Here is a 13,433-nt window from a genome sequence, read left to right as displayed (position 1 = left end):
TCAATCTTCATAGTATTTACCCACCTGACAAGTGTCACTCTGTTTTTCTATTCAGTTTAAATGCTAGTTATGACCCACTGTGCTATCATGACTCACTAATGAATAGCGACCCACTACATTGTCGGGTATTAAATGGCCTAGAGAACCACTGGGTGGGCAGCAACAAACTCTAGCCTGTGCTTCTAGAACCTGGGCAGCCAGCTCCGGCAGTCTGCTGTGTGACCCCACATACAAAAATGATGCGTTGGAGTCCCACACTAGTGTACCTGACTGACAGCCTGGTGCAAAGGGGTCTGGGAAATGAGTATAGAAAGCACACCTAGAAGTTTGCCAATGTTAATCAAACAAATCCACAGAAATGAAATGCTGCTTAAACATATTTAAGCAAAAGTACATGGGTTGGACAAACTCAGTGGACTAAGCATACATCATTATATTTAGTTTATCCTGATTAAATTCAATATTTCCTTGGATACAGCCTATTATTGCTATTGCAGTGAGGGAAACCAATATACTAACTACAACTCGTACAATTCACTTGATGAAACAAAATCTGGAGAAATAAACCAACTGGAAATTTCCAAGTTATATTTCCTTTCACAAACATACTCTTCCCAGTCAACCTGGGGTCTACCAAAGGAAGATAAAAAAATCACTAAAAATAGAAAAAGAAACTGATGAGTCCCTTCTTCCCACTCTCACCAAGAAATCCTAAGCTTAAAAGTTTAGACTCTCCCCCCACCCTCTCTCTCTCTACACACATCCACACACACACACACACACACACACACACACACACACACACACAGAGTTTTTATACAATAAAGAGAACAAGGAATAACTTTTTTTATTATCTTTTAGTTCAGTTTACATAATAATTTGTATCTGTGAAAGAATTCAAATTTATTGAATAAAAGGCTTTGCTTATGATCTATAAAACAAACCGAAGAATAAGTTGTTGAATGAGTAGCATTTAGTGAATAATACAGTTCTGGGGACCTATAACTGATGTACGTTTGATTGAAAAAACAAACTATTAGGTTACCATGAATATTTATACAACAACAAATGTAGAAAAACACAAAAAGGTTCAATGTGATCCCAACAGATTACCTTTTTCCTTGATCATAAGAGAACCAAGTAGAATTCTTTTTTAGAATCTAAAGCTGTTAAGTTTACAGGAGTGCAAAACACCAAACAAAAACTATTTCTCATTTTCTATTCTTGGCATAAATTTTAATTTTTTCCAGTAGAACCAAAACCTCCTGAGCCCCTTTCAGTGTCATCCAAAACCTGAAAAGATAAAAGGTGGTAAGCCATCTGGTTAATTTCAGATCCTCTCAGTTCTCCCCAGCTCCTCATTAATAAGACTTTCATTCCTGCTAATCCATCTTTAAAAAAGATTACAGAAAACCAAACTAAATTTTAGTTCCATAAATTTAAATATTGAGTAATTTTCAAAAAAGCTAAGGAAATAGAATTTCACAGTACATTTAAATGATTTATTACCCAATATAATGCTATATGATAGCCATGAAAATCATCAAGAAATTCTACAGCTAAGATTTTAATTTTGCTTAAAAATGGGACTAGTCATATATGCTATTTAGTTACAGATAGCATATTAAATCTCACAATTTTAATTTCCTTCACTGATCATTCATTCCCTACTCAGTTTTTATGATACTTACTTGAACTTCCTCTATTTCTGGATAAAAAATCCTTTCACAAATGAGCTGTGCAATTCGGTCACCCTTTTTTACTTCAAAGAGAAAAAAACACACAAAAGTGTGTTACTGATCTTTTATTAATGCATTCTCTGTACTCTGCCTTATACAACAAGAACTACAGCATGTGCCATTTAGAAGTACATAATTTGGAAAACTCGCTGCATCTACGTGACCATATGTATTTAACATACCTTCAAATTTTTCTTTGCCAAAATTAAACAGCACAACACCAAGATTTCCTCTATAATCTTCATCTATAACACCAGCTGGAGAAAAGAAAAATAATGTTAATTTGTTTTATGCTACCAAAACACTAAGAGTGTGCAATTACCTCAAAAATCACTTATGTGGCTCTGAGATTTTTACAGATTTTTAAAAATTAATATTTAGAGAGATAGGGAGAGAGAGATAGAAACATTGATGAGATGGAAATATTGATCAGTTGCTCCTGCATGGCCCCCTGGTGGGTTATTGAGCCTGCAACCTGGGCTTGTACCCTGACTGCAAATCGAACCAGCGACCTCTCTTGATGCATGGGTCAACGCTCAACCAGCTGGGCCTTACCAGCTGGGCATGGCTCTGAGATTTTTATACAACTGAGTAAGCATCTGGTAACTACGTAAAGCATCAAAACTAAGAAATCTTACTAATATGCAAATAAGAATTTAGAAGGTAGTCCTTATTTTCCAACCGGTTACCCTTACAAATGGTGACAGTTTCCTACTCTAAACTGCGAGCAGGCACTTCGCAACTCAGACAGGTGGTCCTGAATTGCTCTCCAAACCCACTGTCTACCCGCTGCACACCTGCCAAAAAAGAGCAGGAGAAAATTATGATTTGGATTTTAAAGGCTTTTTCTGGTGGCAGCTTCCTACTAATCTCCACATTGAAATATGATTGAGTCATAAATAAAAATGTCTGAAAAGCCTGAAGATCAGCAGTGGAGTAAGTCAATGCTGACATCATTAAGCAGCCATCTACCAAATATCAGCACATTTCATTTCTATAATAAAAATGGAGCTGAAAGTTTTAATTTAAGTCACCACCTTTTCTTAGAGAGTGATCTCTCAGAAGACATTAACACATTAGCTTAATAATGAGCACACTTTTACTTAGAATCCTGTATAATTAGTACCTGTTTGAGGCTAAACACAAGAGCAAAAGAGAAATGTAAGCCAGAGCCCAGCTTTGGCCCAGAGAAGTACATTCACCAGACTTGTTAGCACTTATCTTTGAGCCAGGAATTTTAAATGTTTCCATAAATACAAGCACAGATAATATAGGTGGCACCAAGGCCTTTTCATTTCCTTTTTTTAACATTGAAACTTAATTCACAATTCAACCATTTTTAGTGTATTCAGAGTTGTACAACCAACGCCATAATCAATTTCAGAATATTTTCATTAGCCCCAAAGAAACCTCCTATCTACTAGCAGTCACTCTCCAATCTCCCCTCCACTCCTACCAATTTCCTTTATACCTGCTAATTCTTTTCCCTTGGTTTGTAAAATGCTGGATAGAATTCATGCAAACCTAATTCAATGCAGGTCCATGTAATGTCTATCTAGTAACACCTACCTTCTAAAAGAAACAAACAAACAAAAAAAAACACAAAGCCAAAACAAAAAAAAACACCCTCTTATCAAAGGAAAAAAGGAAATAAAAGTAATCAGGAACTTAGCTCCATGGGTACCAATGCAGTTGGCAGGCTTCATTATTTAAAGGTCAACTGAAAAAAAAAAACCTTTTTTTTTTAGAACAAGGGTAAGCATTTCCTTTCAATTTTCTCATATAGGGGGAAGGGGAGAAAGTAAATTAAAAAAAAATTTTAAAAAGTTCCACCATAGGAAAAAAAACAAAACTCAGAAAAATCAACATTTTAGATTTTTCCAGCGGATCCCAGGAGAAGTTTAAATTAACCCCTGTGCTTTATGAATGAATTACTAGGGATGTGAAATTGAATTTAAGTATTTCTTAAAACAGTCTTCCTTTCTACTTATACAGCAATGACTAATTCAAAGAATACTGAAGCCTGATTTCTTTCCCCATTATCAGCTGACCATTAAATTTGTCCTTAATATTTACTGATACAATTAAGACAAAAATGGGACCAACTCTTTCCTTTAGATCTATGTGCAGAGAATTTTGGCTGCAGGAATAAGTAGATGAGATTTAATGCAGAAAGCCCTCAGCAGGATATGCTATCCATGGTCTGTACAGATGACCATCGAAGGCAATGGAATCCCATACTGCAGGGCTTGGAGTACAGACTAGGACTCATTTATCTAGAATGTGCAAGATAAGACAATGTGGATTGACTTCTGAATTCTTTTGTTCCTATTTTACCAGAACATTTTTAGATTACCCAAATAGTACAGATGCATATAAAGTAAAAGCTAATAATGTTCCCCTACCCTCCCTCAGGTAGCCAATATTACAGTAATCTACATAATAAAAAAGCCTAAGCAACCATTACCACTGGTCTCCACCAATTACTATGACAACGCACTGACCACCAGGTGGCAGATGCTCAACCCAGGAGCTGCCCCCTGGTGGTCAGTGCACTCCCACAGCCAACCTCCCACAGTCTCTGCCCCTGGCTGGCCCGCTCTGATAGGCCCTGATTGCTGGCCAGGCTGAGGGACACCACCCGTGCACGAATTCGTGCACCGGGCCTCTAGTATATTTTATACATTACTTTCTTTTTTGCCACATAGACATTCTTTGAGACTAATATGCATGTCTTAGTCATTCTTTTTAAATCTAAGATATATAGGACCATTATTGTATGTATTTCTTAAATATTATCACACATTCATGTTATTTTCACACTTTGCTATAACACACAGAGCAGCCCTGTACATATGTCTTTGTGTATTACTGCTTTTTATCCTCATCAAATAGTTTCCAAAAAGCACTTTTCTGGGTCAAAGGGTGTGTACATTTTAAATTTTAGTGGACAATTTTCAAAAAAAGGTGTAGCACTTCAAACTTCCACCAACGGTATTTAAGAAGGCCCATTTCCAAAGTCTTTGCAATACCAGAGGTAGCAATCTTTTTAATTCCAGCCAAAGTAATGAGAAAGAAATGAAATGGTATTTCATGGCATTACTTTGCATTTCCCTGGTGACTAGCGAGGCTGGACTTTTCCTCCTCCATGATTGCTGCGTACTTGCATGTTCTCTTCTATATTTTGTTTATATTTTTTTCTAATCTCTTTGGGTATTTAACTCTTTTGCATATGACTTAAGTATTTATTTTTTTAGTCTATGCTATCTCCTAAGATACAAAAACACTCCCTTTGTGTAAAGGCCTTTACTATCTATCTATAAAGTTGTTTTATCAAACTCAAATGGTTGGGTTTTGAATTTTGAATTCTGCAATGCCAGGTGATCCACCAAGATTTTATGCGCAGCACACAGACATGGGAAAACCTTCAACTAACTAAAAGAAATGAAGTTGTTTGAAGTCAATTAAAATGTATGGCAGGGAAAAAAAGCTCACAATTAAATTTACTTTTTAGCATGAATGCCAAAAGTATTAAAAAACAAAACAAAACAAAAACAGTTCCAAGTTCACTTATCACTCAAAGGCAACTTGACCTTCAAGAAAAACCCACATAGTAAGGGACACAAGTTACACCAGGGATATTTCTCTTCATGAGAAAGCAGCAAGTGTTTTGAAGTTATCACTGGAAAAATCATGCATTGGAACTGGCAGAGTGATTAACTGACTTCAGGCAATGTTTTACTCTGTCAAGACTTTGGCATGTCGTTTGTTGGAAACCTTTAGTGAAAACTATCCACACCTACCAGATGTGAGTTCTGAACAGAATCCTGCATACTCAACTTTTCCCTTTGACCCTTATTTACAGCCTGGGATTTCTAACAACATCTTTCTTCTGAAATAAAAACTGTGGCCAACTGTGATAGACCTGTGCCTAAGAGACATTTTTAAGATACTTTGCATCCAAGAACACACCACAATGTGATTTTATAAATACCAAACCAATCACCAGGCAAACTAACTTTCCATTTCCTTTACATGAATTTTTTTCAGAGGGTTTGCTTCAACAGAGCAAAAATTATTAACAAAGTTTCCACATTAAAAAAAAAAAGTCTGTGAAGTCCCTAGGGCACAGGAAATAGAACTTCCAGGATTTAATATGAGTCAAATAGTATTAGAGTTACATACATTAGCATTTAATCCTCCAACCCTTCACAGGTGTGCACACTAATTTTCATTGTTTTCTCCAAAGCCCATGTGCTTTTCCCAACCCTTTGAAATTTCTTTTTAAATATACACAATTTTTATATCCTTAAATTATAGTCCTAAATTACCATACTTGACCCTATATACAAGTATTTTTGAAAATCACACATAACTGAGCCCAGGTAATTAATCTTCAATCCCAGGGGGTGGTCCATCCCTGTTTGTGTCAAACTCAGCTTCCCTTAGGAACTGCTTTTGGGCTCTTGTCTTGTCCCACAGCACCACCTAGTGACACCATGGGGAGACTAAGGGGCAGGCAGGAGATAGTTCAAGGACAGGTCTCAATTGTGCTTATAACGTATGCAGTGCATGTGACAATGAGCTAACTCAGGACAGACTATGGCCGGTGGTGGATGGGCAGGGGGATCAACAGCATTAGATGGTGGTGGAAAGAACAAGTGGAGTGAAATCATATGGATGGAGATTCCAGGTTTTTACTGTGTCTACTTGGACTCATCTTTGAGCCAGTTTTCTCATCTGTCAAAAGTAGCTTCAGCATGTTAGTGAAGCACTCGCTATTATCAATGGGGATAAGGAGGGTCCGGACATAACCTTGTCAATGGGGCCTATCACCAGTAATGAGATCCAAGTAAGGGAGGCATATCAGGAAGGTGAGAATTTCCGTTCAGTAAGATCATACAAGGATGGCCAGCAGAGGAGACTAAGGTTCCCTCATGAAAGGGGTCTGGTGAGGAAATTGTTGACTTTGGGAGACACTGAGTAAGGCTTTGTTATAAGGGAATAGGAGCCATGGAGGACTTGCTCAGCAAGAAATTGAAACAGGCCCAGCTGGTGTGACTCAGTGGTTGAGCATCAACCTATGAACCAGAAGGTCAGGGTTTGATTTCCTGCCAGGGCACATGCCTGGGCTGTGGGCTCGATCCCCAGTGTGGGGCATGAAGGAGGCAGCCGATCAATGATTCTCTCTCATCACTGATGTTTCTATCTCTCTCTCTCCCTCTCTGAAATCAATAAAAATATATTATTAAAAAAAAAGAAATCGAGTCAGGAAAGGACAGTGTCTTCTCTCTTGACTTTAGGGAAAGATTCTCCTTTTATCTTTTGACAAACATGGATACCTCTCTTAAGGAGATAAGAAAAATCTTACTTTAATATATACCTACATTTCTAGAACCTTTTGCTTAAGTGACATAAAAGCTCTTCCTTCTCATAATAATAAACTTTCTTCTATAAATGGAGTCATGTTTGGACTAAATGCAGATTAACACTAAACCAAGGCAAAAACCCTATCTGTCAGAGAGTGTCTAGTTAGCCCAGTAGTAAAATAACATACATTTCACATAATGGTCATTTAAAAACTAAACATATTCAAATAGCATTTATAACTATCATGATTTTGTCTTTTATTCAGAGACTGAAATTTCTAAAAGGCAAGACACAACAGAAACCATTTCCTTTTCTTGAAATAAAATAAGAATAAAATTTGGCATTAGATTACTTCCTCTTAATAAGCAAATGCAAAGTAAATACTTAGAAATATTTACAGAATAAAAATGTAAATACAATACCTCCTACATCTATAAAGTGTTTTGCAGCCAAGCCGGATCGTGGAGCTAAAAAAAAAGAGAGAAATTGGCTATTTTAAGGGGGAAGGGCAATTACTTGATATAATTGACACAATTTAAGCATGTTATTACTCTTATTTCCTATCATTGATATCTTCATCTTCACTTTACTTACTACTCTGTATTACCAAAGTAGAAAAGAATAGTTTAGAAAAATCTGACAAGGTTTAATCTGAAGCCAACTTAAGCCAGTCCATCCAAGTTCAGTCAGTGGAGGACTAGGGTGGTGCAGCCATGGACTACTAGAATGAACTGAAAGGTGAGCAAGTGGGACAACCGTAGGCGACTCTGTGAAGCAGGGCCACAGTGGGAGGACTGTAGCTGGCAGGGGCACAGAACTGAGGAAAAGGACTTTGTTTTAAAATGAGAGTTCTGAGCATGTGGTAATGTAGATGGGAAGAAGGGGATATGGGAGAGGAAGAGGGAGAGGGCGAGGGGGAGAAGAGTCATAAACCTAATCAAAGAGTAGCAGAGCCCAGTCTAGAACTTGGGGCTCCAACTCATGATACAGATGCCAGAAGACATGTCCGTATATAACAAGTGAACCAGAGTAAAAGGCTTAATGTCAGTTGAAAAAAATGCCAAAAACTAAACCTTAGAAACTCAATTTACTATGCTTTTTATTCTTATTATGCCTTTTATTCTTAAAAAGAAAATATAAAAAGCAGGGGTGGGAAGAGATCAACCAAAGAACTTGTATGCATATATGCATAACCCATGGACAATAAGGTGGTAAGTGCCTGGAGTGGGGCATCAGCAGGTCTCATGGCCAACAAGATAATGATACTCTTGCTATCACTTCCCACCCAACCCTGGGACACGAGGGTGGGCACAGTTCCACTTGCTCCTTAGGTTTACTTTAAAGGTAGTCAGGAAGTAATTATGCTTTTGAAAAGAAGTTTTAAACTCTCTCTCCAGGGACAACTGCATCACTCTAGGAAAGTCGAATCTGAGAACTTACGCTCCATTTTGTCTTAGCTCCTCCCCTGTGAGGTGTTTCCCTAACACACTTCAAGGGGGCAAACCCTTCAGGGAACAGGCTACGTGGCCGGATATACTAACAGGTTTTAGAAGTTCACTCTCGTGATATAAAATGCCATGTGCCATTATCCTGAGCAGGCCTCTATTTTCTTAAATAACAAATATTAGCCATTCTCATCACCATCTTCACAAAGAAATCTTGACTTCATATGCAGTCTGGTTTTTGAAGGGGGAGTTGGTGGTAATACTGGAAAAAGTGACAGTTAAATATCACCTATATTTTCAGTTTTTCTCACAGCGAGAACCTCTTGAGCCAATGTGAGCCTTCTAAGAGCTAAAGTAAGGAATCGGAAAAATAGCAGAGATAAGAGACAAAAGCAGATATAAGCATACCTTGTTTATTGTGCTTCGCAGATGTTACATTTTTTACAAATTGAAGACCCACCATTAGCAGAGAGATTACAACTTGCTGAAGGCTTAGATGGTTAGCATTTTTTAAGCACTAAAATATTTTTAAATTAAGGTATGTACATTTTTAGACATAATGCTATTGTATACTTAATAGACTACAAAAGAGTGTAAACATTAACTTTTGTATGAACTAGAAAACACCAAAAATCACGTGACTTGCTTTATTGCAATATTTGCTTCATTGCAGTGCTTTGAGACGGAACTGGAATATCTCCAAAGTATAATTATGTAAATAAAAGTTTTCAAATGGCTGCATTTGCCATCACAGTTGGCACTTCCTTATTTTAGGACTCAGGCCAAGAAATATCCCTTCCCTCTTTCATACCCCAGATAAAACTAAGATGAAGGAACGTATCACAAAAACATCTTGAATCACTTACCTACTCTTCCATAGCACCCAGAAGGAAGAGCTATTTGAATGTCGGTTTTCACAAGGGTTTTCTCCATGGGTGGTATTGTGTAATCATAGGCACTGGAAAGATATTGAAAAAACAAAACACAAAACACTGGCATTTAGATGTAGTGACTTTTTTCTGGTGAAAGAGGTGACAATATATAAATGCATTCTCCCCTGAACAAAATTTGGTTGGGAAACTGAGGTAATGATTTAGCAGGAGGGGACAGAAAAGATGAACTTTTAAAAAGTATGTGCTTCTCTAACATGGTATGAAAAGAGGAAGATAAAGAGAGAACAAGGAAGGAGGGTAAATAATAGCTAACATTTATAAAGCCCTTATTATGCCCCAGGCACAGTTCTGTTTTTTATAACTCATGTTAGTCTCACAACAATCCCCTAAGGCAGCGGTTCTCAACCTGTGGGTCGCGAACAATGAAAATACATCCTGCATATCAGATATTTACATTACAATTCATAACAGTAGCAAAATTACAGTTATGAAGTAGCAACGAAAGTAATTTTATGGTTGGGAGTCACAACATGAGGAACTGTATTAAAGGGTCGCGGCATTAGGAAGGATGAGAACCACTGCAAGGGATTATGAAAAACATGCAGAGAAGGAAAGGGGGCAATGGGTGGGCCACCTAACTGGGGACAGCTGGGTTGCATCTGGTCTGCTGGTGTTGGTGGGTTGGCAAGCACACCCAGCTGCGGCCATGACCTTTCACGGGCTGCGGGGAGAGCGGACCACTGTGACCAGCCCTGGAGATGCACACTGCTGAGGAACTGATGCTCCAAGGTCCACCCAGCTAGTGCTGCTGCTGTTTTTACTGTCGCCCCGTCTTTGATAGAAATTTAAAAATAAGCAGAACTGGAAGTCACTTTGAAGACCTTCATTAAGACTGGTAAAGCGGTAGTGTATCTTTCTTCAATGAAATTTGCTCTCTTCAAATAGTTACACACTAATTTATTAAAGAGATCCATGTCTATTTCAGTATAAAAGATGCTGAAAGTACCTTAAATCCACCTCTTCTTAGATCAGAACAGTGCCCAGACATGGTACAGTCAAACTACGTGTTATACTATTTCTACTTATGAAAATTAAGGGGCTGAACTATAGTCCCTTTCAGCTACAACAGTCTATACCTCACTTTTCTTTTTCTTTCTCTTCTCCCTATCATCACAGTTCTTTCTCCTCTTCTCCTGTACTCACTTACTTATGACTTAGAGCATAGTTCTCAGGTTAGAATTACCTGGAATGCTTTAAAATGCATCCTAAGGCTCAGACCACTCCCTACTCCAATATCGCTTTTCACTTACCTTAATGGCCCTAAGAAGTGGGCACATGAGTCCAGTGAAAAAAGGCACTTATTAATTCAGGGTCAAAAATTCTCCTACATTCAAGCCTTTGGATTAATCAATTCAGCTCCTTACAAACCCCTCACCTGTAAAACGTAACATTCACCTATTCAGACTGTTGTGAGGATTTAAAAATATATAAAGTTTTTAGTATAGGTAAAAAGTATAGAAGTGAAAAGGGGGGGAGTATTACTAAAATTTCTGCTTTTCCTATTCAAGCCCCTTGTGAAATTTCCAGTCCTTGGGGCAAACTTAAACATGAACCTACGGAGAAATTTTATTCACGCGCTTTAAACAAAAGCAGCCTTCACTGATCCTGCCTAGGTACGTTCACAGTAAGCACCTAGGCGCCACCCTGGCTTGTCCTTCTATTATGCACAGCGCCATGCTCGGGCCTTGAAGGGCAAGGCGTGCCTTAAGCAACTCTACCTTCCACTCGGAGAGGATGCAATCAATGTTGCAAAACAACGCCGCAGAGAACATTTCATGTTGCAAAATAACGCCTCAGGGCACATTTATGAATACTTATTTGCTATCCTACACTCTTTGCCCAAATGCCTGTTAAATTCAGGTTAAAGAGGAAAGCTAAAATTTCCCAATATAAAAAAAAAAGGCGGAAACTGTACATATATGCAAAAAACGTCTGTAATCTTTGAAATGGAAGTTTCAAGCCGTGGCAGCAGAAGGTAAGCTAACGTGACAGAAAGCTCTCAAGTTCGGGAATTAGCCCTGGCCGGTTTGCTCAGTGGTTAGAGCGTCAGCCTGCGGACTGAAGGGTCCCAGGTTCGATTCCGGCCAAAGGCACATGCCTGGGTTTCGGGCTCCATCCCCAGTGGGGGATGTGCGGGAGGCAGTCGGTGGATGATTCTCTCTCATCATTGATGTTTCTCTCTCTCTCTCTCCTTCTCCCTTCCTCTCTGAAACCAATAAAGAAATACATTTAAAGTTCGGGAATCAGCCTTCTCTGCGGGGGGCAGGGAAAGAGGGGGCAGAAGGCGGCCTCCCCCGGCCCTCCGCCGGGCGCTCACCTGTACAGGTCGTAGCCCGCGGCGCGCGCGGACCCCTTGGTGGGGGCGGTGGCGTGCTCCGAGAGCCGCACGAAGCGGAGCCGCAGGCCGCCCTCCTCCGCCGGCCGGGGCCGCTTGCTGGGGGAGACGGCGAGCGTGTCTTCGGAGCACGGCATAGCGGGGTAGACGGCGGGCAGCGACGGCGCAGGGGAACAAGAGCGAGAGAATGAGCCCGGCCACCCGCCCAAATTCTGAATTTCCCGCCCGGAACGCCCCGCCACACCCCCTCCCCCTGGACGAGCGCACCAAGGGGCTGAGAGGGGAGCAGGGAGGGGCTGGGAACGCTTCTCCGAAAACAGACTTGGGATCGCAAACTACTGATCATTTTTGAACTTTCCGAACGTAGCACACGTGTCCAGTGCAGGGGCAGCTTCGGTGGCCTCCCCCGCACACAACTGGAACCACGCCACCCCCGGGGTGACCCGAATGGCCTCGCTCCCGCGCCCGGGGGCTGCGCGCCCTGCCGTAACGCGCTAAGTCCCGGAACTTCCCCGGCCCTGCTCGCCCGCCGCCCTCCACCCAGGCTCCGGGGCGGGGCCCCTCCTCCCCACGCCTTAGGGAGCCCGGCCCCGACATTACTGGCGCCGCGACATCCTTGGCTCAGGCTGCGAGCGCTGGACACAGGCCCGGAGGCCCCGGGCGGCGCGGCGCCCAGCGGGGCGGGGCGGAGGGGCCGGCTGGGCCCGCGGAGTCCCGCCGTCTCGGCGCTCGGGCGTGGGCTGCGCGCGTCTTTAAACGCGGAGCGGAGCAAAGAGTGAAGGAAATCGTAGCCGAGCCGGGGGCGCGGGCGGAGGGGAGTCATCGGCCCGAGGCACAGGCGCTGGTTGGCTCTTCCGCTCCCGCGGCGCCGCCGGGCCGGCCGCCTTAGGGCCGTCGGGGAAGCGACTCGGAAGCAGTAACGGCGAGGGGCGCACGGAGGCGGTGCGTCGCCGCTATTGGCCCGGCCTGGGCCTTGGGAACGTGGCGCACACTGTGTCCGGAATGCGGCTGCCTCCGCCTCCCTCCTAGTCTCGTGTTTGTTTGTTTTTCTTTTGTTTGTTTGTTTTTTGTTTCGTGTGCGGTTTTTTCCCGGCCCCTTTTGCTGAGACTACCCTGGAGTCCCCTGCCCGGGCCCTGCCCGGCTGTTGACTCACCTGGGGCGGCGCCGCCCGAGGCCATGACTTCCCAGGTACTAACCTCAGGGGCCGCGAAAGCCGCGGAGCCGCCTCACGCGGCGGGTGCGAGCCTCCGCGCGCAGTACCGAGCCCCGGGCTGTGCGGAAAGGAGGGTGTTCGATCCCCTCACTGCGCCGAGTGCGCGGGGATATTGTTACTTAGAGGGGGTCGGGCAGAGGCTCCAGGATCGCCGCAAGGACAAGTCCGGTGGAATCCTCGCACCGTCCTGATGCGCCCACAGCTGCCTGGAGCGCCCTCCCGCAGCCCCCACCCCCCACCCGTGGCTGTGATCCAGAGATCTGGGCCACCTGGGCTAACTTACGGTGGGAATGAGCAAATCGCTTTCTGTATAATAGTAGATTGACTTTTCTCGGTTACAGATATCTCCAGTTATCTCCGGAACCAGCGCAGAAATC

The 13,433-nt window shown here is 42.1% G+C and overlaps 1 protein-coding gene across 6 annotated transcripts; it reads right to left on the bottom strand.

Moving 5' to 3' along the window:
- Positions 1-828: 828 nt before the first annotated feature.
- On the bottom strand, positions 829-12,869 carry DUT (deoxyuridine triphosphatase). Of its 6 annotated transcripts, none has more exons than XM_036300692.1 (8): positions 11,825-12,335; positions 10,087-10,279; positions 9,421-9,512; positions 8,844-8,903; positions 7,532-7,576; positions 1,922-1,996; positions 1,692-1,762; positions 829-1,293 (listed from the first exon to the last, which is right to left on the bottom strand). In XM_036300692.1, exons 1-8 carry the CDS (start codon positions 12,186-12,188, stop codon positions 1,237-1,239), a joined length of 957 nt encoding a protein of 318 aa, XP_036156585.1. In that variant the 5' UTR covers positions 12,189-12,335; the 3' UTR covers positions 829-1,236. The 6 variants fall into 6 exon arrangements, with proteins under 6 accessions (XP_036156585.1, XP_036156602.1, XP_036156615.1 ...); XM_036300709.1 differs by having other exon boundaries at positions 10,087-10,168; positions 11,825-12,334; XM_036300722.1 differs by lacking the exons at positions 8,844-8,903; positions 10,087-10,279 and adding an exon at positions 12,443-12,869 and having other exon boundaries at positions 11,825-11,963.
- Positions 12,870-13,433: the final 564 nt, after the last annotated feature.

Source organism: Myotis myotis, unplaced genomic scaffold (genome assembly GCF_014108235.1).
Source record: "Myotis myotis isolate mMyoMyo1 unplaced genomic scaffold, mMyoMyo1.p scaffold_m19_p_1, whole genome shotgun sequence".
Taxonomy (NCBI): domain Eukaryota; kingdom Metazoa; phylum Chordata; class Mammalia; order Chiroptera; family Vespertilionidae; genus Myotis; species Myotis myotis.
The sequence above is the reverse complement of the archived record's forward strand: the minus strand, read 5'-3'. Positions and strand labels throughout refer to the sequence as shown.